Source organism: Stegostoma tigrinum, unplaced genomic scaffold (genome assembly GCF_030684315.1).
Source record: "Stegostoma tigrinum isolate sSteTig4 unplaced genomic scaffold, sSteTig4.hap1 scaffold_89, whole genome shotgun sequence".
NCBI classification, from domain to species: domain Eukaryota; kingdom Metazoa; phylum Chordata; class Chondrichthyes; order Orectolobiformes; family Stegostomatidae; genus Stegostoma; species Stegostoma tigrinum.
Window position 1 is genome coordinate 241,471 of NW_026728814.1, and position 24,472 is coordinate 265,942.

Genomic DNA, 24,472 nt, shown 5'->3' on the forward strand with positions numbered 1-24,472 from the left:
CATGAATGGCAGAACATCTCAAGGGCTAAAGTGCGATCTGTGCGTGAAGAAGGTCTGAGGCTCCAAAAGCTTGTGTTTTCAAATAAACCTGTTGGACTAATAAGCTGGTGTTGTGTGATTTCTGACCTTGTCCACCCTAGTCCAACACCAGCACTTCATGTTCTTATTTCCTAAGACTCTATATCACCATTTTTAATTTCCCTCCTAGTCATGGCTAGGCCACATTTCTCATTTCATTTTTGTGCCAGAAAGGAATGAACAACTGTTGCAGTTCCCCAATATTTTCTTTAAGTATTTTCACTTGCCTTTCCACTTCTATCCCATTAAGTAAAACTCCCCAATTTATTATGGCCAGTTTGTGTGCCATGCTATCACAGTTTCCTCTTTTTAAATTCAGGATCTTAGTCTCAGAAGCAACTCTACCACTCTCCAACTTAGAGTCACAGAGTTGTACAGCATGGAATCAGAATCTTTGGTCCAATGCGTCCAAGCTAACCGGGTATCCTAATTAATGTGGTCCCATTTCATACCATTTGGCCCATACCCCTGCAAACTCTTCCTGTTCGTGCACCCATCTAGATACCTTTTAAATGTTGTAATTGTACCAGCCCCTACCACTTCCTCTTGTAGCTCATTCCATACACGCACTACCCTTGACATGAAAAAAAAATTGCCCCTTAGGTTCCTTTTACATCTTTCTGGTATCAACTTAAAGCTACGTGCTCCAGTTTTGGACTACGAGCCTTGGAAAATGACGTTGGCTACTCACCTTATCCATGTCTCACGATTTTATAAACATTTATAAGGCCACCCCTCAGCCTCCAACATTTCAGGGAAAATAGCCCCAGCATATTCAGCCTCTCCTTATAGCCCAAACCCTCCAACTTCAGTGAAATCCTTTTAAATCTTTTCTGAACCACTTCAAGTGTCTTTACTGACAGCAACATTTCAAAAGTGGCCTAACCAATATCCTATATAGTCACAATATGACATTTCAACACACCTATACTTAATGCATTGACCAATAAGTGCAAGAATACCAAAGTCTTCCTATCTAACTTTGGCTCCACCTTAAAGGAACTCTTTGAACCTGCACCCCAAAGTCTTTGTTCAGCAATGTTCCCCAGGACCTTACCATTAAGTATCAGTTATATAAATAACACCAAAGGATGATGTGACTGCACAAGTGCAGAGATCCAGCAGGATGTTGCCTGGGCCGGAGTGATGGAGTTTTGAAGAAAAAGTAGAGAGGCTGGGTGGGGACCTAATTGAAGTGAACAAAGCTGTAGAGGGCATTGACAGCTTAGATAGGGAGAATCATTTCCCCTTAGTACAGGGATCAATAACGGAGGGGGAGGGGTGGTGGTTGAGAACACTTTTAAAATAAGTCGTTGGAGGTTTTAAGTGGTTTGGAGGGAAAACAAATTCTTCCAAAAGGAGGTGAGTGACTATCTGAAAGTCACAGCCTAAAAGTGTCAGAGGGAGGGTTCTGGAGTACTGACCACTTACACATGAGCACTATCCCATCACCTCCTTTCCATTTACCCATTGCCATGTAGTTACAAATTTAATTTTAGATGGGTAGCACTAGAGATTTATTTCAAATAAATTTTAAAAATTATCTTATTTATAGATTCAGACTTGAAATTTTGAAAAAGTAAATATTATGTATACATTGTCTATGAATAGGAAGGGAACAGAGGGATGTAAGAGAAGACAGTTTTAATATGGAAGGGCAAAACCTGTCAGCGCATGCTTGGAGGGCTGAAGAGCCTGCTTCTGTGCTGTATTTTTTTTTGTACTGCGCCCTTTTCCATCAGCTCCATCAGAGTAAAATTTTTATTGATTGAGGGCTTTCAATGGCAGGACTTTTACCCAGCAGTCCCCGCGCTGGTAAAGGTCGCTGATTAACATTACAGGCGAGCACTGCGCAGGCGTCGTGCCGTTGCGCTCTTTGGAATGTATCCGCTGCGAGTAATGGCGATGGGGAATGATGCTCTGCTCTTTTGTCACGTTCAAAGTAAAGATTGAAAGTGCGAAGGGAGAGATGGAAACCACGGTGGCTCAGGAGGGGTTTCTAAACACCTCTGGAAGGTGATGAAAACTAAAAATGAATCTGCAGGTGCTGTATTTCCAGATACAGGCCTTTGACCAGGAAGTGGTTCCAGTTTAGTGGGCGCCATCTTATCCGGGATCCGCGCACGCGCGACCAAACGTCACATCGTGAGTGGAGTTCCAACGGTCTCAGCTGGGTCCTAGCGCCAGGCGTGTAACCGTAATTAACAATGGGGTTTTCAGCAGCTTCACCCATTCCCAGCCACAGCTGACCTATGCAGCCTCGAGTTGCCATGGGCCTTGGATACATTCAGTTGAGTGGCTGTGGCTGCAACTCCTGATACGTAGGAGAGCTGAACTTCTCGTTTTGTGTCACTTCAGCCCTGATTTCTCATCTGTGGCTGCTCAACGTGGAGAAGAGTTGGTGAGTCAGGGAATTCTGGCTAAAACAGCATTCTGTAATACTTGGGTAAACCCATAGGAGTGGGACATGTATTATTACTGAGCATTCTTATTTAAGAAACTGGAACAGTCGTCAGCCCAGCGAGCTTTCTCTATCATTCTGGTAAGATCATGGCTGATCAGATTGTTACTTTAATTCTACTTTCCTGCCTGCCCTCCATGAGAAGTGTCTTCCATGCCCAGCTGTCCCTGGGCACACACTGCTGACCATTACATTTGATACCTTCCACAATGGTAACATGTCAGCATAAGGGGAGGCAATCATCTCGTGGTATTCTCACTGGCCTGTTAATCCAGAGACCCAGGTGTTGTTCTGGGGACCTGGGTTTGAATCTTGCCACGGCAGATGGTGGAAATTGATTTAAATAAATAGCTAGAATTAAGAGTCTAATGATGACCGTGAATCCATTGTCGATTGTTGGAAAAATCATCTGGCTCACTAAAGTTCTTCAGGGATGGAAATTGCCATCCTTACCTGGTCTGGCCTACATGTGACTCGAGGCCCACAGCAATGTGGTTGACTCGTAACTGCCGTCTGGGCAATTAGGGATGGGCAATAAGTGTTGGCCTAGCCAGCGGTGCCCTCATCCCAGGAAGGAATATGGAGTAAAAAAAATGTCCCATTGACACTGGGAATTTCCTCATGACTTTGTTCTTTATTTTTGCTTTTATTAGTTTGAGTGGAAAGAACATTCTGTCACAGAAATATTACAGTGTGGAAGGAGACCTTTTGACCAGCCATGTCTGCACTGGCTCTTCACAATATCAATCTGACTGACTGAGAAGCTAGAATTATTTACTCTACATTGCCATCAATGGACTGATCATGATTCTGGCATTGAGGTTGTTGACTTGCTCACCGAGCTGGCTTGTTTTTGTTTTCAAGGTGAGCAAGTCAACAATCTCACCCACGACCTGAGCTACAAATCGTTGCAAAATACTGACATTCTGTATTTCTTTTACAGAGGATTGGGAGAAGCTGATTTGTGAATGGCAAATGCAAAGTAAACATCACTAGTCAGGATCTGATTATCATCAGCTTTTCAATGTGGAAATAGAAATGCTTGCCTCTTCTGTCTGTTGGGGAAAACTTCATCGTGAGACACAGAAACACCCAAATGAGAATGTTACCGTGCACTGACTGTGTAAAGAGCTTTAACCAATTACGATGCCTGAATAAGCATTCCACCATTCTCAACCCAGAGAAATTACACGTTTTTTAATGTAAAAGAGGTTTCAGCAAATCATCCAACCTGGAGAGACACAAAGACACCAGCACCATGGACAAACCATGGAAATGTGAGTACTGTGGGAAGAGATTCAGTTGGCCATCCCAGCTGGAAATACATGGACGCACTCACACGGGGGACAGGCCGTTCACCTGCTCCAAGTGTGGAAGAGGATTCAGAGAGTCAACCAACCTGCTTGCTCACCAGCGGGTTCACACTAATGACAGACCTTTTAAATGTTCAGACTGTGGAAAGTGCTACAAATGTTCTGGGGACCTGATGTCCCATAAACGTGTTCACACCAATGAGAAACCTTTCAGGTGCTCTCACTGCAAGACTGGATTCAGAAAATCATCTGAACTCTGTGTACATCAGCGCACCCACACTGGGGAGAGGCCATATACCTGCTCTGCATGCGGGAAGGGGTTCATTAATTCATCCAACCTGTTGAGACACCAGCGAGTTCATTCTGCGAAGAGAACTTTTAAATGTTCTGACTGTGAGGAGACTTTTAAAAGTAGCAATAACCTGCTGAGACACCAACGCACTCACACTGGAGAGAAGCCATTCACCTGCTCTGTGTGTGGGAAAGCATTTACACGATCATCGACCCTAGTCACACACCAGCGAATTCACACTGGGGAGCGACCATTCACCTGCTCCATGTGTGTAAAGAAATTCACATGTGCATCTCACCTTCTGAAACACCAACGCACTCCTACAGAGGACAGGCCATTTATTTGCTCTGTTTGTGGGAAGGGATTCACTGAGTCATCCAATCTGCTGCAACATCAGCGAGTTCACAACTGACTGGGAGTCAGATTCTGACAGTATTGCTGCTGGTCGTTACAGCCAGGACTGAACTAGCAAGTTGATCTTGAGGAGAGCAAGAAGTGCGTTCCAGCCATTTTCTTCCATGGCACAGAAATCCTAGCCCTTGATCAGAAAACCCTTTACAATTGTGTATAAAGTCAGAAATAACAATGATGAAAGCTGGAAATGTGCAGTCAAATCAAAATTTATGTAGAACGATGACCTTTCCTGGCTGGAAGTTAATGGGCACATTTCTGCTTTCCGTACATTAGTAAACACAAAACTGGAACAAAACCTTCCATTGCTAATATGGCATCTCTCAGCCTTCTCTTTTCCAAGGAAAAGATCTTCAGGCTTTCCTAGTGAGTATAACCTATTCCTTCATGTGATATTTGTGGTTGAACTTTTACTTTCCTAGCCTTTGCGAATTACGACACATTCAGAAATGTTTCAGATCTGAGGGATTCAGATTGGAATATTTATATTTACATCATTCTCTCTGTGTCTGTTGGCTTAACCACTTAACCATAGGAGTTTGCTGTTCGACTGTTGTCGATCAACCAACAAGCATTCATTAGCTAAGCACATTCCACTAAAAAAGAAAACCAATTTTTCTCTTGCATCTTTTAGATCTTTGTGCTATTTTATCCTGGTAACATTTTAAATCAAACCCATACACCTCAGTGAATCAAGTTTATATTTTTAAAAATGCGGAACTGAATGTCACTGATGCACACAGAGGAAATACAAACATAACTGCTGAGAATGAGAAGAGCTCAGCAAAACAAACACCTGGAAAGTAAGGACATCCCCAACTTGACTGTGAGCACACAGCTCATGAAAGATTAAAAATAGAACAGAATTATTGAATGAAACACCTCCCAGTACTGTGTACTTAACTATCTAGTGAACTCTTAATGTTTGCGAACTATGCTCAGTCACTTAGAAGTGAAAAGTTTTAAAAGCTCAGTTAATTATCACTAAATAATCGAGTAGTAAAACTCCAAGAAATGGGAGAATTTAAGAAATAATGGAAAAGACCAAATATAATTTATTTTCCCATTAATTTATAAGGATTGGGGAAGGAATCTTTTCCAACTCCCATATCGGGTGTTCATGATGTTCTTGTTAGTTGGAGGACCAAGCGTGAACAGCCGGTCCTCCAACCCTTTGGGGTGACTGAGTGGTGGGGCTGGATCTGGAGCTCCCCTATTGGCTGAAACTCTGCCTCACTTGGAAACTTTTTGTGATTTTTAAACAGAAGGAACCCTGTGGGCCTGGAGCAGACATTTCACGGCTTTGTTTACATTTTAAACCAGGCAGATTGCCTGTGATTGGCATTGACCTGAAAAATTAACCACCTAATGGCTGATGCCTATTTTGTTGAGTTGAAACAGGTACAGCATCTGTACATGTTTTGCCTGTCAACAAATAACAGGGTCTTGTGTACTAACACACAGATTCCAGTGCATGCAAATGGACCACACTGTGAGCTGGACTGACAACTCTAAATTGATTGTCAGTGTAATTCTTAGCAATTAGCAACTGTAATTAATAACTATGAAATATTTTGAAAATGTTGTCAAATTGCACAATTGCATGTCATACTGTCATTTGCATTTTACAATCATGGACTAGTTGAGTGTGATCAGTATCTTGCCGTTGCAAACATTCAAAAGGAAATGCTGTTTGACATGATCAGCCAGTCTTTGGGATTATGGCAGACATGCCTAGCGTCACACATATCTCATATTACATAGTTATGTGAATGGCAGAACAAGCATTCCAGTACTGTTGAACACCAGTCCTGTAATTCTGAATGGCAGGGGCAGTTTGAATCAGCTGGTTTCATTTAATGCCCAAAAATTTAAGATACCTTGCCATTCCTGGGTAATCTGAGGTACACAGGGCACTTCTGAGGTTGAAATGTGACAGCTTCTTGTTTGTCATTTGGTGTAAGTGTGGAACGAGATTCACTCACTCATCCAATCTGCTAAGACACCAGCCAATTCACAAGTTACTTCCGTGACAGAAATTTGCTGTTAAGCACATTTGGGGATGAACAGTGTTAATTGAGGCCAGTTTGTGATAATATTGGATAAATCTCATTCCAGTTATAGGGATTAATATTCTCAATAAAAGTCAAATAATTCAAATATATTAAACATACAGTATGTTTAAACTACTACAACATTTGTAGTACAATTGACTTGCTGTTAAAACAAGGCCTGTCTGCTGTAGTAATGCAAGAAGTGATTGGAAAAGGTTTTCCAGTTGGTTACTTTTCAGACCTAGTCAACCCCATAGATTGACAAATACCTCCATGTACTCAACATATGTTCAGTATTCACTCTTTATTTCATCACAGAGTACCTCAGAGTTTAATTCAATAAATCTTCACATCCAATATCCTGCCATGACATTATTAACGTGGGGCCAAGTTAACTCAGAAATAATGCAACAGCTGAAGAAATACAACGTTTGTACATCTCTAAACACTTAAACTCCAGTCAGATGGTTGACAGGGAGCTGATGATATGGTCAAGATCAGTGTCTTGCCTGCCGCGTTCATCATCAAGCTCTCCACTCCTGTTCACTCTCTAGTCACTGCTCAAGACAATTTGGCCAAATCAGATTGTTCCCATGGCTGGGATCCCACTCCCTTTCGCTACTCATCAGACTCAGGATCATCAGATCAGTTTCTTCAACCCTCCAAAAAACCTCTGCTTGCTCCCTGGTACAGGCAGTGGAAAAGATGGTGTTACACATTTTAATACACCAGGGCCAACCACCCATTCTTTATATTATTTATGGACAGTAAAGTAACATTTAAACCATTAAAAGGAGCTAACCAGTGAGACCAAACAGGAAAGTCCACATGATAAAATTAAAGATCGAAGTACAGCGGATCTAGGGTAACTTGATAAGTTAGATACAAAATTGGCTGACTGGTGAGACAGTGGGTGATGGGAGGAGGCTGTGTGTGTGACTGGAGGCCAGTGTCCTGTGGTGTACCATTGGGATTAATACTAGATCCCTTGCGTAATCTTAGCCCTCGTCATTTCCAAAAACCAAGTCTAGGCGTACAACCTTACTCGCTGGACTGAAAACATATTTTGGATTAAAATCCTCATTTACAGCATTGTGGGTGTCTCCAAACCAAACGCACACGAGCTCACTGCCACCATGTCAAGATCATTTGAGGACAGGCAGCAAAACTTAGCCCAGTTAATAAAGTGCAAATCCATGAATGAATAAAACAATGCTGTTGAACAGTTCCCTGAAAATATTTAGGAATTCTTGTACTTTACACTTATTTCTATACTATTTTGTTTTAGGTTATATTGATTGCCATCCCAATTCACTCTCACAGCATAGCTAACAATTTCACCAATGGGAATATCTTTACCCACCATCCCGTGCGGTAGTGAATGTCTCCCCCTCACCTTAGCAAGTTTCTTCTTCCTTGGAATGAATTTCTGCAGTGTCTCTTGAATTATCCCAAGAAACCTGTGCCATTATGCTCCATTGGCTCCTTTTCATCAAGAATGTGTTAATTCCTGAAAGGATGACGATAAATTATTTAAAGTTGATTTCTTCTTACCGAACCACTGACTGCTTACCTTAAAATTTGCTCCATGCCCTGCTATGTCATCTTTGATCATAACATACATCACAGGGAATACGTTATAAGTTAATTGGTGTGCAGTTACCTGCATTCACTGTCTATACCCATTTGAATAAAGGATTTAAATTTCTTTGTTTTCCAATCTATGAATCTTCCCCAAATCAAGGGAATTTTCAAATCCAAAACCAAAACTAACACATCAACTCTCTGGTCATTTCCTTTCAATTCCAGGATACTGTCTATCAGGACTAAGCGTGTCTCAGCATGTAGCTCCTCCAATTCACTCAATATGTTTCTCTGGTGATTGTAATTTTCTTCAGTTCCTCCGTTTCCTGATTAATTCCTGCTTATTGAATAAGGCCAATGAAAAATACCCGTTCAATTCACCTACCATCTATTTGTTTTCTATTAGCAATTCGTCAGGCTTTTCTCCTTTAGTCCAGACACTTCCTTTCTGAACTTTGTTTGAAATATGCAGAGAAACCGCTAAACTGTCTTCGTATTTTGCTTAACTTTGTCTCCTACTCTTTTTTTCCCTCCTTATTAATCTTGAAATCATTCTTTGCCATTTTATACCCTCTGTCTTGTCTAATCTGCCACCCATACTTCAGCAATTGCATGTTTTTTTGTAGTTGACATCATCTTAAATGGATTTTATAGTTACCCGCAGATGCTGTCGTATTTCCTCCATTTTTTCCCAGTTTCCTATCCTCCAATGTCATGAATCCTTCAATATCCTGCTCCAAATCCATGTCATCCTGTAACCATATCTGTGTGATGATTACTGGAGCATACTTATTGACTTGGAACTTTTCTTTCTCACTCAAATGTATCTGATGGGTGTATACTGATGTATCCCCTTAATTATTTGCCACTGTATCTCAACCGACCTCTGAAGCTAAATTGCCACTTCACTCTAGCTCTGATTTCACACCCACATGACTGCCCTAATTAAAGTTTAAAATAATAGTCTGAGACCCACTCCTGTCCCTGAAAATGGTTGTAAAATTCCATCAGATTAGGGTCACTGCTACCTCTGAGTGCCTTCACTGTGAGGTTGTTAATTAAACCTCTGTCATTGCACAACATCAAGTCCAGTACAACTGGCTCTCAGGTTAGCTTTAGAATATGCTGTTCAAAGCGACTATTTTGAGAACATTTTATGAACTCTTCATCAAGGCTACATTAGCGCATCTGATTTTTCCAGTTTAGGTGCAGTTTAAATTCCTCATTTCCCACCATGCTGGTGCTGGTGCTGGTGCTGGTGCAGGTCCCACACAGCCCTGAACCCACTTGTTCTCACCAGCCTGTGATGCACACATTCATTTCTCTAATCTGATTTGAATGTTTGGGGATAGGGGAGGTTATGAGAGCCACATGCAGTCCCAGAATTCCCTGCATCTTGTTACAGAATCGAAGGACAGAATTTGATCCCCAATGTCTGTGCATGAGCACCACATCGTGTCCCAATCCCTCATCGTTTCCATTCACGGAATTGTCCAATTCTTTTCTAAAGGGGCTGAATGAACCTGACAATGCATTCTCCCACTTGCAATGGGAAAGGTGTTTCACCCTCCTCATGTGAGAATTCCTTTGTTAGTCTCATTGAACTGGTATCCTCTGCTTCTGATTTCACCAACACAGTCAACAATGTCTCACTATCGACTCTGTTCTGATATCTCAGGATTCTGCACACACAAATCAGATCTCAAGTTAACTTCCCTTCTCCAAGGAGAAAAGCCTCATGCCACCAATAAAAGCAAAATGTTGCAGACGTTGCATAATTGGAAACAAAGAATACAGGACTACAGTCACAGGGTTTGAAATGTTAACTATTCTTCCTCACCAGATGCTACCAGACCTGCCGCATTTGTCCGATTGCTGTTTTAATTTAAAATTTCCAATGTTCACAGGGGTTTGTTTTATTGAAATGAAATTTCCATACTGCTTTGATTATCTACAGTTCTTTTGTGCCAGTGCACCAGTCTTCCTTCTATCCAGTTGCTGCATCCTTTATTTTCATTTCAAATTCATTGTAACTTGTGATATTTAACACCCAGTTATGGCCACCTTCTGGCCAGACTGCCTGTGATGTCACTGTCAAACCATCGAAGCTGCATTTTGAGCTTCAGCTTCAGTCCATTTGTGTATCTGACTCTATGACAGCCCATAAACCTCACTCTCTCAGGTCTGAGACCTTCCCTTGTTCTTGTTTGCAAATACTACCTTTTTCACACTGTTTGAATTCTCACATTTCTTATGTGTGCCAATCATCTAAATCCTGTACCATCACTTTGGGTGTGATAACATACTGGCTGTGTGTTAGAAGGATTTCCTCATGCTGAGGAAATAATACATTCTTTTTGGTTCCAACAAGAATTGACTGAGAAAGAGAGAGAAAAGAACATCTCCAGTGACATAAAATCAGGTGAGATGAAATATCGCCATACATTCATTTCTCCACATATGTGTCTGTGTGAGATAGTAACAGTATCTGCCAGATTTGCTGCTTCACTGGTCGTGAATACTTGGTGCTTATCAAAATAAGTTTATAAATTTGAAAGACTGCTATTTGAATTATTTCATGATGGTAATTTCCCATAACTTCTCAAAATGTTTCTCTAACTTCAACTAAAGCTGAGTTTCCTGACATACGCAATGCAGAAAGCTCTACTTGTGCAGACTTTGTGAAAACCCTACTAGTTACAAAACAAAATGCGGTGGGGCCCAAGTAAGCTTGAAGATTAACAACCGGTTGGTAAGAATTCATTGGCAGTACAGGCTGGTGTACTGCACGTGTGTGTTTTGCGCATGTACACTAATGGAGGTTTCGGGGGGGTATCAGTAAATGTCACCCTCCATTCATAAGCTTTAGAGACGAGCAGATAAGCATTCATTGTTGTCACTTAGAAAGCTTCCTACATTGCAGACTGTTCTCCTGGGGAGCTGGTGTATACTGTCATAGCATGCCAAAATACTTTGTAACATGGGAGTCCAAATCACTTTTCGTCATTTAATCTGTGCAACGACCTTCTTAAATGGGGTAAAGCATGTCTTGGCTCCATCCTTGTTAATTTAGATACAAAGCATAGATTCTTGGGTAAATCAGTTCCCTCAATGGAATCATTATTACCCGTCAGGGTATTACCTGTTTCTTCCTTCTCTATTCTCACCTTTTCCTTGACAAACTCATGTTCTCCAATTTCTTTATCTCTTTGGAGTTTGATTTTTAAAATCCACCTCCTTTTGCATTTCTCCTTGCTTTTCTGTCTCCATTATTCCCTGTTCACTTTGCCTTCTAATTTCATTACTCTCTATTTTTCATTTTCTATAATTTCAGGTATTTATATTTTTCTCAAAGTCCTGTCTCTTTTCATTTATAACTATATATCAGCCAATTCCAACTGTGATATCCTGCTTCAAAGTTTCCTTTCTTCCAATTCTAAATGTTGAAAAATGACTTGAAGTTTCTCATCCTCACAAGATCCTACTTGTACTTCTACCTTCAATTTATTTTCTAATTCTCTTGGTTTAGTTTTCAAAGATTTTAGATTGATCAGTGAATTATCTTTCACTTCCGGAAAACTCTTAGCCACATCTAAACCATTGTTAGGTTTTGTGCAATGAACATGCCCACTACACTCTGCTTTATGCCCTGGAACTATTCTGTAGCTGTTATTTGGACAAGAAAGACACAGATACTTTTTAAAGCTAAGGAACTCCAAAATCCCATCAAGAGACCGCATGACCCTCCACATGTTATGATCCCAGCTGAAGTCATTGTTAGACAAGCCAGGCAGAAATCTAATAGTTTAACAATGTTATCTCTCACTAAAACATAAGCATATAGTGCTGCAGATTTTGCTTTAACAATTAAATAGAAACTAACTAGCAAAAGAGATGAATATAAAATAGAATAAAACAAACTATTCACTTATAATACAATTTGAGTAATTTATTTTTAAAAACACAGTAAATATATAACCACACAAATTGCAAAAACCCAGTCATAAATTAAAAAGAAACAAAATAGCTTTTGTACATTACCCAATACAGCACTCATTGAAACATAGTAACTGGGAGCAGGAACAGACCATTCAGCATTTGAGTCTGCCTTGCCATTCATCGTGATCGTGACTGATCCTCATCTCAGTACAACATTCCTGCTTTTGCCCTGCACTTGCTGACACCTTTAAAGTCTTAAAAAAATCCATCTGTCTGTTGAATATATTCAGACTTGGCTTCACAGCCTTCTATGGGTGAAAATTCTACAGGTCACGACCCTTTCAATGAATAAGTGTTTTTCATTTCAGTCCTAAATGGCCTAGCCTGTATCCAAGAGTTATGCAGTACTCACACCAGAGCCTCTGTGTCTGCACCTTTGTAGGTTTAACACACTTTTGGCTTTAATGCTTTAATGTTACAGCTTCTCCCTGGAGCTATTATGTACTCAAGCTTAAATATGCTCAGCTTAAAATAACGGCTTTAAGGTTTAGTTACAACACGTCTGGTGTGGGCAAACTCTAACTCCTCATTCTAAGGTTATCTAGTTCACGATATCTCCTTCACTATTTAGTGAACTGAACTGCAGGGCATTCCTCATCCAATAACTTCACAAGTCCGCTCAAAACTCAAAGTAAAAGTGAAAGCTGAAGTCTCCCTCTCTGAGCAATGAGCGTTTTGCTCAACTGTTTAAAAGAAAGTTTTGTAAATCTCTATCAAACCTTGAGGCCCCATTATTTTCCTTAACGGGTTAGAAAATAATCTAAGAAGAACAAAAAATCCGTAAGAGGTGCTCGCAAAGATATCCAATTTACAGCCAGGCCTCAAAAACCTGTTTTAAAGTAAACCGCTGTGGCTACAGTAATACGAGATAATTATTAATTTCAGATGCACAGGAAACACACTGCTTACTAACCCAAATCCAAAGAAAAATTGCAATAAATGGAACTTGAGGAGATCTGTCTAATCCAAGTTCCCCACTGAGAAGGTGATAGTATTCTTGTTGTTGAACTGTTGCAGACAAGGTGGTGAAGGTACAACCATAAGCTTTCTGATAAAGATTTATAGAATCTTCATCAGCAACAATTCAGGAACAGCAACTTATGTCCAAATCAGAATGTGACTTGAAGGGAATTTGGAGATAATGTTTACACAGACCTGCTGCTCTTGGCTTTCCAACTTGTGGAGGTGACAGGTTCCATCAAACCTCACATTGAGATGCAAATATAGAAATCCTTCCTTGCTGACTTCCCAACTTCTCTTGTGTCGGCCAAAACCTGGTGGTAGGTTGCACTTCCTGATGGACACTTATGTAAGTTGGTAAAATCTGGCAGCTTTCAGACTCTTCCTTTCACCTGCTGACCCCATGAAAGAGCAGCTTTATTCAGCTCAATTTCACAATCTTGCTTTGAATTTTTGTTTAAAAAACAGAAGTTGCTGGAAAGGCTCAGCAAATCTGATAACTTTGATTTTTCTTCACAGAAGTTAACATTTCAGGTCTGGTGACCCGGACGTTCAGAGGAAGGGTCATTGGACCCAGAACATTAACTTTGATTTATCTTCACAGACGCTGCCAGACTTGCTGATCTTTCCCAGCAGCTTCCAGTTTTGTTCCTGATTTACAGCATCCAGTGTTCTTTCAGTTTTTATTTTGTATTTTTGTTGTTTCTCTCTCTCTCTCCCTCTCTCTCTCTCATTCCCTTTTTTCAATTCGTTTCACCAGATATTAGATGGGGAACATGTACAAGTGGAAAACTCAAATATCACATCAGGATCTGACAGTGATGCTTGATTCCTGGAAACAGAAAGCACCCCATTCACAGAGTGAAGAAACTGCAGCACGTTGTGGATGTGGATGAGGCTACAGTTGATCATCTGGATTGCGAAAACACAAGCAGAGTCACATTGGGGAGAAACCATATAAATGTAGAGACTGTGAGAATGTATTCAATTATTCATATGAGCTGGAATATCATTGACGCAGTCATCCAGGAGAGAGGTTGTTCTGTTGCAGTGAATGTGGTGAAGCATTTGTTCATTCATCCACCTTGCTGATGGCCTAGCAGGTTCACACTGGAGAGAGGCCATTTAACTTTTCTGTGTGTGGGAAGAGGTACATATTTTTATTTGCAAAATTGAGACAGTATCATTGCTGTGACTGGGATAAGAGCTTTAAATGTCCGTGTGGACTGAGGGAGAGCCAGCACATTCCCATAGGATACTCCCCATTCCAAAGCTCTTACTGCAGCAAGAAATTCAGGCGATCATCCAGCCTGTCGATACATCAGCGAATTCACACTGGGGAGAGAGCTTTCACATGCTCTTGTGTGTGGGAAGGGATTCATTAATTCGTCCAAGCTGCTAGTACACCAGTATCTACGCTGGGGAGAAATCTTTCAAATGCCGAGGTTCAGGAGCAATCAAAAGGAAATTGGGCAAGTGCTTGAAAGAACATAGTTTCAGGCTGATTGAGGAGGCAGCGGCGGAGAGGGTGAAGTTTGAAACCCAGTCATGTCACTGCAGACAGGTCGCCATGTCAACACTGACAAACATTCCGTTCCACATTGTTTCACACAAGTGGCTAGAATGTCAGAGTAAAATCTTAAATAATGGGGAAGGTTATTATCTGAAATGTGCAGCCAGAGAGGGTGGTAGAGGCAGATTTACTGGAGATTTACAAGAGGAGATTGTCACTCGGTGAATTTCAGTGTCAGGTGGTCACCCGAATGTTACAGGAAGTAGCTGAAGGATTGATAATTGCTGATTTGAGACTCAGGGACCAGCACCAGCGCCACCATCAGCTTCCATCTCCCCACTCCCTCAATAATAAACCCTCCAGTGCAGACTGTTAACTGGTATCAATTTCCCTCTGCATCTTACAATTGGGGCACTGTCGAGTGGAGGCTAGTGCTTGTTCAGCAATTCCCTGTAACTAACACAGTGCAAGTTCTGTTCTGCAGCCTCGGAGCTGAATGGCCTGAAAAAGTTCCTGTTGCCCTGCCCTTACTTGGCCTGTTTGGGCCCATGACCTTCTGTAAAGTTGCTCAGTGGCAAAGTGTGAAAATATTGCCCACTTGAATTGAGGTTTGTGTCCTACAGAAAGGAGACTGGAGGCATGGTGTCATGATGCAATGATAAACGGCCTCTCCCTCAATGTCAGCAAAACAAAAGAACGAATCATTGACTTCAGGAAGAAGGGAGGAGAACACATTCCCATCTAAGTCAACAGAGCGGAAATTGAGAGTTAAGTTTCCAGGAGTGATGATAAAAAATCAAGAAACTGGCCTGGACTTACCAGTTAGATGTGACGGTCAAGAAGGCACAATGACATCTCTTCTGCAGGCAGCTTAGGAAATTTGCCAAGTCCATAAGGACCATCACCAACTTTTACAGATGCATCATAGAAAGCATACTGCCCTGGGTTCAAAATGCCCTGGTACGGCAACTGCTCTGCCCAGGACTGAACTAACTGTAGAAGACGGTGTGCGCAGGCCACACCATCACGGAAGCCAACCTTCCACCCATGGACTACATGCCTACAAAGAAAGGCTACCAACATCATAAAAGACCCCTCCCACTGTGTAATGCTCTCCCACAACCTCTTCCATCAGGCAGACGATACAGTAGCTTGAACAAACGCACCAGCAGGTTCAAGAACAGCTTTTTTCCGGACTTTATTAGACTGATGAATGGGCTATCTAACTTCAAATCATGTTCAAATGCTGATCTTGCTCAGCACATCTCCTGTGTGACGTAAGCTACACACCTCACTCTGTCCCAGCATCCTTTGACCTGTATGTCCTTGCTTACTATGATTTGCCTGCAGTGGTCACAAGACAAAGTTTTACACCGTACATATGGTAGTAAATAAATAAAGTCAAATCTCGAGGTGTTCTCTCGTCTAGTCAGGGCTGTCCGCACCACAGTCCTCCCTCCAGTCTGATTGCTAGGTTTCACCTCTGAGCCCTTCACCTACTGCTGTCCTGCTGCTGATCTTGACCTCAGGCATTTTCTTGCTGCTAACCACCATTTCTCTAGGTGTAGTCACTGTGTGCCTCAAAGTCTGACTATCAGTTTCTGAGGCCTTTGGACAGACTGGACAGGACGTAATACCATTTAAGACAAGCGCCGTTGTTTACTATAACCCACATGCAGAGGCATCTGATGGGCAGAATAGTCTACTCCCGTGTTGCTATGACTTGTAATGTTTTTTAATGTACTTTTCTTTATTCTGGTATTTAACAAAATAAAACAGAGCAATCCTAGAAAGATGCTAGAAGTCCTTGCTCACCTGGCAGATGAAATGCCAATTGTATCATCGTGTCTGAGGTTAACATTCTCCATCTATTTTAATACAGACTTTGATCAGGTCTATTTTAAAAGTGAGCACCAGGCATGGTTACATTGTAATGGCAACAGTCAATTTCAGATTAGAAGTTTCAACATGTTTACTTTTATTCTGGAACAGTTGACAGTTTGACATCAGTATCTGAACTGACACACATTTCCAGGATTCAGTCATGTTTTTCCTGACTCGAAACAGACTTAGAAAGTGGCTTCTGTTCTGTGCCTAGGAGTTGGAACCATTAAAAAGTACAGTTGGAAAACATTTGCAGCACACCTCACTGTTAACCCACGTGGGGACTTTTCTGTGAGAACAGAGAGATGGGAAAGACCAATGTGCTATTTGCCTCTCTCAGTGTGTCCCCGAGGAGTGTGTCCAGGCTACGGGTTCTGTTCCTACCAACGCTCCCTCTCCAGATTATCCTTTGAGATCCAACAGATGATGTTAAACACTGATTTGGGAAAGAATATCAACAATAATGTTTTTAATTCAGTAAAACTGAAGTACTAACCATGTATCTAGAATACCAAGAATTGTCAATATGAGCAAAAGCAAAACCCAGCGATCAGAACATTATTTACTCTAGGAGCGACTAACTGCAGGATCTAAATCCCTGCAGTCACTAGCAAACTCACAAGTATCTCAGTTGGTGAGATGACTGAGTGACTATTGGCCCACACACGAAGCAGGTGACCCGCTTCTCACCAGTGTCTGTGGGATTTTGTGGACACCAAGTCCATTTTGCTTTTAAGACTATGTTCACAGAACAGAGAAGTTTTCTTATCAAAATGAGCAAGTCGCTATACAATGAGATAAATGATTGATTTGAATCCTTTGCCACACGCAGAACAGATGATGGCTCTCTCCCTGCTGTATGAATTTGCAGATGGACAGTGAATTCCCATGATCGTCTCCAGCCTTTCCCATGGTGAGAACACCTGAATGGTCTCGTCAATGTGAGCACCTTGGCAAGTCAGCTCCACAGAACACACACACACACCACACCCTGCAATCAGATATTTAAAAGCTCTTTTGGCAATGCACACTTGATATTAAACAAATTTCTGTTTAATTTGGGAATCAGCAGTTTTGGGGATAAGGCAGGAAAGTACAGTTGAAGATTTTCTGGAACAACCAAAGTTGCTGGAAAAGCTCAGGCGGTCTGGCAGCGTCTATAACGAAAAAAACAGAGTTAGTGTTTCGGGTCCGGTGACCCTTCCTCAGAACTGGGTGAGAATGCAGAGGAATAAAGCTGAGGCCTTTGCTGAGTACAGAACGTTCAGCATCAGAGAGCAGAAGGTTAGGCAGGATGGTGAATACCCGCCAGGAGGTGGAGTTGGGGAGGAGATGGAGGCTGAGGGACGGGGAGGAGAGGAAGTTTCCAAAGGGTCATGGGTATCTCTGAGTTGTTGCATCTTGTGGGCCTTGATGCCTGAAAGGAAAAGAAGAAGTTTCTTATTAGCACAACGAATAAGCCGGAGGATGAAGTGGAACTACAGAGTGGTGCAGCCCTGAGTCAGTGTGATGCGATGCTATTGGAAAGAAAGGTTGAGAGTGTGTACGTGGCACCGCATGGCAGTGAGTGTGGATCTCTGGGTGCGGCAACAGCAGCTATCTATGGAACGTTGAACATCTCAGAGATCTATGACAGTGGGAAGATTCAAAACATGATGGATAAAACTTCAGCTGGAATCCACGTGAGGGAAGTCTGAGCTGGAGGTAGTCACTGAAGAATGTGATATGGCCGTGCGAGGAAGTTTTAGCAAATACTTGGGCAAACACCAGGAGTGACAGTGAAATTGATGTCGGTGGACAAGAAGAAAGATCGGAACAGACATCCCATTGGAGAGAGGAGCAGAAATTCTTCAAGGTGGGCATGCCTGGAAGAGATGTGACAGTGAGTTAAATATGAAATAAAAACTGAAAGAACTGCAGATGCTGTGAAGCAAGAACAAAAACATAAAAACTGAAAGAACTGCAGATGCTGTGAAGCAAGAACAAAAACATAAAAACTGAAAGAACTGCAGATGCTGTGAAGCAAGAACAAAAACAAAGTTCTGAGGAAGGGTCACTGGACCCAGAACATTAACTCTTTTATTCTTCACAGATGCTGCCAGACCTATTGGGCTTGTCTGAGATAATGGAAACTGCAGATGCTGGAGAATCTGACATAACAAAGTCTGGAGCTGGATGAACACAGCAGGTCAAGGAGCATCTTAGGAGCACAAAAGCTGATGTTTCGGGCCTAGACCCTTCATCAGAGAGGGGGATGGGGAGAGGGTTCTGGAATAAATAGGGAGAGAGGGGGAGGCGGACCGAAGATGGAGAGAAAAGGTGGAGAGGAGAGTATAGGTGGGGAGGTGGGGAGGTGGGGAGGGGATAGGTCAGACCAGGGAAGATGGACAGGTCAAAGAGGTGGGATGAGGTTAGTAGGTGGGAAATGGAGGTGCGGCTTGAGGTGAGAGGAGAGGATAGGTGAGAGGAAGAAAAGGTTACGGAGGCGGGGACGAGCTGGGCTGGTTTTGGGATGTGGTGGAGGGAGAGGAGATTTTGAAGCTGGTGAAGTCCACATTGATACCATTGGGCTACAGGGTTCCCAAGCGGAATATGGGTTGCTGTTCCTAGAACTTTCGGGTGGCATCATTATGGTACTGCAGGAGGCCCACGATGGACATGTCATCTGAGGAATGGGAGCGGGAGTTAAAATGGTTCGTGACTGGGAGGTGCAGTTCTTTATTGCGAACCGAGCATAGGTTTATGCAGAGCGGTCCCCAAGCCTCCGCTTGGTTTCCCCAATGTAGAGGAAGCCACAACGGGTACAGCAGATGCAGCACATTGGCGGATGTGCTGGTGAACATCTGCTTAATGTGGAAAGTCATCTTGGGACCTTGGATGGGGGTGAGGGAGGAGGTGTGGGGGCAATTGTAGCACTTCCTGTGGTTGCAGGGGTAAGTGCTGGGTGTGGTGGGTTGGAGGGGAGTGTGGAGCGGACAAGCGAGTCATGGAGAGAGTGGTCTCTCCCGAAGTCAAGCGGGGGGATGGAAAAATGTCTTTGTTGGTGGTGTCGGATTGCAGATGGCGGAAGTGTCGGAGGATGATGCGTTGTATCCGGAGGTTGGTGGGGTGGTATGTGAGGTCTCGGGGAATTCTCCTTTGGCGGTTATTGCAGGGACGGGATGTGAGGAATGAGTTGTGGGAAATGCGGGAGACATGGATGAGGGCGTTCTCGACCACTGCGGGGTGTGGGTGGGGAGGTGGTGGTGGGGCGGGAGTGAAGTTGCAGTCCTTGAAGAACGGGGAGATCTAGGATGTACGGGAGTGGAATGCCTCATCCTGGGAGCAGATGCGGTAGAAGTGCAGGAATTGGGAAGAGGGAATGGAATTTTTGCAGGACAGTGGGTGGGAGGAGGTGTATTATAGGTAGCTGTGGGATGAAATAGACATTGGTTTCTAGGTGGTTGCCTGAAATAGAGACAGAGGGGTCCAGGAAGGTGAGGGATGTGTCGGAGATGGCCGAAGGGGAACTTGAGGTTGGGGCGGAAGCTGTTGGTGAAGTGGATGAACTGTTCGAGCTCCTCTTGGGAGCAAGAGACGGCGCCGATGCAGTCATCAATGTAATGGAGGAAGAGGTGGGGTTTGGGGCCTGTGCAGGTATGGAAGAGGGACTATTCCATGTAACCTACAAAGAGGCAGACATAGCTTGGGCCCATGCTGGTACCCATGGCCACCCCCTTTGTAGGAAGTGGGAGGAATCAGAAGAGAAGTTGTTGAGGGTGAGGATGAGTTCGGCTAGGCGGATGAGGGCGTCGTTGGAGGGGGATTGGTCAGGTCTGCAGTACAGGAAGAAGCAGGGGGCCTTTAAGCCATTTGTATGGGGAATGCAGATGTATAAGGTCTGGACGCCTATAGTGAAAATGAGGTGTTGGGGACCGGGGAGTTGGAAGTTCTGGAGGAGGTGGAGGGACTGGGTGGTGTCATGGATGTAGTTGGGGAGTTCCCAGACCAAGGGGGAGAAAATGGAGTCCAGATAGGTGGAGATGAGTTCGGTGGGGCAGGGGCAGGCAGAGACAATAGGTCGGCCAGGGCAGGCAGGTTTGTGGATTTTGGGAAGGAGATAGAAGTGGGCGGTGCGGGGTTGGGGAACAATGAGGTTGGAGGCTGTGGGTGGGATGTCACCTGAGGTGATGAGGTTGCGAATGGTTTGGGAGATGATAACCCACTCTGTTCTCCTGGCAACGGCCAACAAACCCATCCCCATGCTGATCCCCTAGAAAAGGCATGTGAACCCTTCATTATTCTGATCTCCTGCCAATGGCCTGTGAACCCATTCCCACTCTGTCATCCTAACAGTGACCTGTGAACCCTTCACCACTCTGTCATCCTAACAGTGACCTGTGAACCCATCCCCACTCTGTCATCCTAACAGTAACTTGCGAACCCATCCCCACTCTGTCATCCTGCAGTGACCTATGAACCCTTCACCACTCTGTTATCCTAACAGTGACCTGCGAACCCATCCCCACTCTGTCATCCTCACAGTGACCCGAGATCCCATCCACAATCTGTTCTCACACTAACAGCCAGTTAATCCCTCCCCACTCTGCTCTCCAATCAACGGCCTCTGAACCCACCCCACTCTCTTTCATAGCAAAATCCTGTGAACACGTTCACACTCCATTTCCTCAGCAAGTACCTGTGAAATTATTCCATTTGGACACCCTCACAGTGGCCTGTGAGCCCATCCTGTCTATGTTAGCCTAGCTCTGACCTGTGAACAATCCGCAATCGTTTCTCACAGCAACAACAAGTAAACCCATCCCCTCTCTTCTCTAACAGCCAAACCCTGTGAACGTGCCCCCACTCTGTTAACTTCGTAACGGCCTATCAGCACATCTCCACTGTTCTGCAAGCAACAGCCTGTGAACGCATCCTTCCTCAGTTCCCCTACCAACATGCTGCGAACTGGAACCCACAATATTCTTCTTGCTATAGTCTACAAAACCATCCCGACACTGTTCCCTTAGTAACGGCCTGTGAAAGCATTCACACTTCCTTCATGCAATGACTTATGTCGTTGTGTGAACTCATGTTCACTCTTTTCCACAAGCTACAGGGTGCAAAACATCCCAATCTCTTCCCCTGGCAATGATCTGTGAACCAATGCCCACCCTTTTCTCATCACAATAGTTGTTATTGCGGGGACGGGGCGTGAGGGATGATTTGTAGGAAATGCGTGACACATGGTCGAGGGCGTTCTCCACCACTGCAGGGGGTGACTTGCGGCACTTGAAAAACGAGGACATCTGAGATGTATCGGAGTGGAATGCCTCATCCTGGGAGCAGATGCAGTGGAGGCATTGCGATTATGGGATGGCATTTTTGCAGGAAGGTGGGTGGTAGGAGGTGTATACTAGGTAGCTGTGGGAGTCGGTGGGCTTGAAATAGATATCAGATTCTAGTGGTTGCCCAAGATGGAGACAGAGAGGTCCAGGAAGGTGAGGGAGGTGTTGAGACATCAATCGCCTCAACCTCTCCACCCTCTCACCCACTACAACCTCTGCCCTGCAGAACTTGCAGCCCTCCGCTCCAACCCCAACCTCACCATAAAACCAGCAGGCCTTCCAGTCGCGAACTATTTCAACTCCCCCTTCCATTCCTCAGACATCATGTCCACCCTGGGCCTCCTGCAGTGCCACAACGATACCACACGAAGGTTACAGGAACAGCAACTCATATTCCGCTTGGAAACTCTGCAGCCCAATGGTATCAATGTGGATTTCACAAGCTTCAAAATCTCCCCTCCCCCTACCGCATCCCAAAACCAGCCCAGCTCATCCCTGCCTCCCTAACCTGTCCTTCCTCTCACCTATCCCCTCTTCCCCTCTCAAGCCGTACCCCCATTCCCTACCTACTAACCTCATCCCACCCCGTTGACCTGTCCGTCCTTCCTGGACTGACCTATCTCCTCCCTGCCTCCCCACCTACACTCACCTTTATTGGCTCCATCTCCACCTCTTTAACTTGTCTGTCTCCTCTCCACCTATCTTCTCCTCTATCCATCTTTGATCCACCTCCCCCTGTCTCCCTATTTATTTCAGAACCCCGTTCCCCTCCCCCATTTCTGATAAAGGGTTGAGGCCCGAAAAGTCAGCTTTCCTGCTCCAAAGATGCTGCTTGGCCTGCTGTGTTCATCCAGCTTCACGTCGTGTTATCTTGTAAAGTCAGTGAGTTTACATTCACTTTTGCCCTGACAATAAAGTAAGGGACATCAAGGCACTTTCCCACTTTCTGACTGACATTTCATCATGAAAAACTGGGCATTATCTGATTAACAAAAACTATGTTAACGGTGGTTAATCTCAGCGCAGTGTCAGTTACTGTATATAGAATCTGTACGTGTATGCTTTGTTTCTGTCTCCCTGTGTGTGTTTCTGTGTGTTGGTATATATGTGGCTGTGTTTGGCTGTATGTGTGTATGTTTCTGTGTATTTGTGTGTTAGTGTGTCTGTGTGGATGTCAGTATCGGATTGTATTTCTGTGCCTCAGTGTGTGCCTCTGTGTCTATCAATGTTTTTGTTTGTTTTTCTGTGTGTATAAATGTGGCTATGTGTTTCTATGTCTGTGTATGTTTGTGTCAGTGTATAAATATGCCTGTGTGTCTCTGTAACTGTGTGTGTGAGTGTGAGAGATATAATGGGAACTGGAGATGCTGGAGAATCTGAGATAACAAAGACTGGAGCTGGATGAACACAGCAGGCCAAGCAGCATCCTAGGAGCACAAAAGCTGATGTTTCAGGCCTAGACCCTTCATCAGAAAAGGGGAGATAGGGAGAGGATTGTGAAATAAATAGAAAGGGGGGAAGACAGACTGAAGACGGACAGAGGAGAAGATAGGAGGAGAGGACAGTATGGGTGGGGAGGGGATAGGTCAGTCCGGGGAGGACGGACAGGTCAAGGGGATGGGATGAGGTTAGCAGGTAGGAAATGGAGGTGCGGCTTGAGGTGGGAGGAGGGGATTGGTGAGAGGAAGAACAGGTTAGGCAGCTGGGGGGGAGCTGGGCTGGTTTTCGGATGCAGTGGGGGAAGGGAGATATTGAAGCTGGTGAAACCCACATTGGTACCATTGGGCTGCAGGGTTCCCAAGCGGAATATGAGTTGTTGTTTAGTGTTTCTGAGTGTGTGCATTAGTATCTGTCTCTCCCTTTGTTTGTGTCTCTGTACAATGGGCTGTCTCTTGTCTTGGGGATGAATCCATTGAAATGTGTTTTGCCCCCACTCCTCTTGCATTCTGTCTCTCCCTCTTTTGTTTAAAGTGATACACCTGTCCTGTTAATGTTTGTCTCTGTGTGTTTGCATCTGTATTTCTATCTCTGGCTGCAGTGGGACTCCCTGGGGGGAAATTAGAACAAATGAATCATGAATGAATAAAAAAGTTATGAATCAAGGACTCATTCTCTCGCTCCCTCTTGCCTCCCCACGACACTACACAAGCCACCGATTTTCTTTTTTGCTTCACAAGGCATCACAGTCTCTGAACCTCTCTGGTTGCAGTTGTTTTGTTCTTCAACCAATGTCTTTGGAGACACAAAGCAGTTTTGTCCGGTAGATGTTGTCCCTGAGATATGAACAGAATGAGGCATGAATAAACCCACTGCTTATCTCACTCCCTTCACATTTGAATTTTTTCCCGCTTAGGATCTGAGAGAGTAGATTCCAAATCATGACAAATTGCAGAAAGTGCAATAAGATTCACCATGCCTCCTCACAAAACAGTTTACTCGAAGGTACCTGAATACAATTGCAAAGGGAATACTCTATTAACTGTGTATAATGTCAGGACAATGCTCAAAGGCAAATCATTTCCTCATTTGCAGAGGGAACACAAACATTTCTGAACATTAGCATATTTATTCAGACCAGTCTCAGTACAGTTGCAAT

At 43.7% G+C, this 24,472-nt stretch overlaps 1 protein-coding gene across 3 annotated transcripts; it reads left to right on the plus strand.

Moving 5' to 3' along the window:
- Positions 1 to 1,996: 1,996 nt before the first annotated feature.
- On the plus strand, positions 1,997 to 18,805 carry LOC132209361 (zinc finger protein 436-like). Of its 3 annotated transcripts, none has more exons than XR_009445454.1 (3): positions 1,997 to 2,479; positions 3,483 to 4,921; positions 18,642 to 18,805. XR_009445454.1 is itself a non-coding variant. In XM_059644482.1 (2 exons), exon 2 carries the CDS (start codon positions 3,798 to 3,800, stop codon positions 4,554 to 4,556), a length of 759 nt encoding a protein of 252 aa, XP_059500465.1. In that variant the 5' UTR covers positions 1,997 to 2,479; positions 3,483 to 3,797; the 3' UTR covers positions 4,557 to 9,014. The 3 variants fall into 3 exon arrangements, 1 of the variants encoding a protein (XP_059500465.1); XR_009445455.1 differs by lacking the exon at positions 18,642 to 18,805 and adding an exon at positions 13,913 to 16,458; XM_059644482.1 differs by lacking the exon at positions 18,642 to 18,805 and having other exon boundaries at positions 3,483 to 9,014.
- The last annotated feature ends 5,667 nt before the right edge of the window (positions 18,806 to 24,472 follow it).

What these genes read in the sequence shown, in the direction of transcription:
- LOC132209361 (XM_059644482.1), top strand. Translation starts at nt 3,798, where the DNA reads ATGGACAAACCATGGAAATGTGAGTACTGTGGGAAGAGATTCAGTTGG.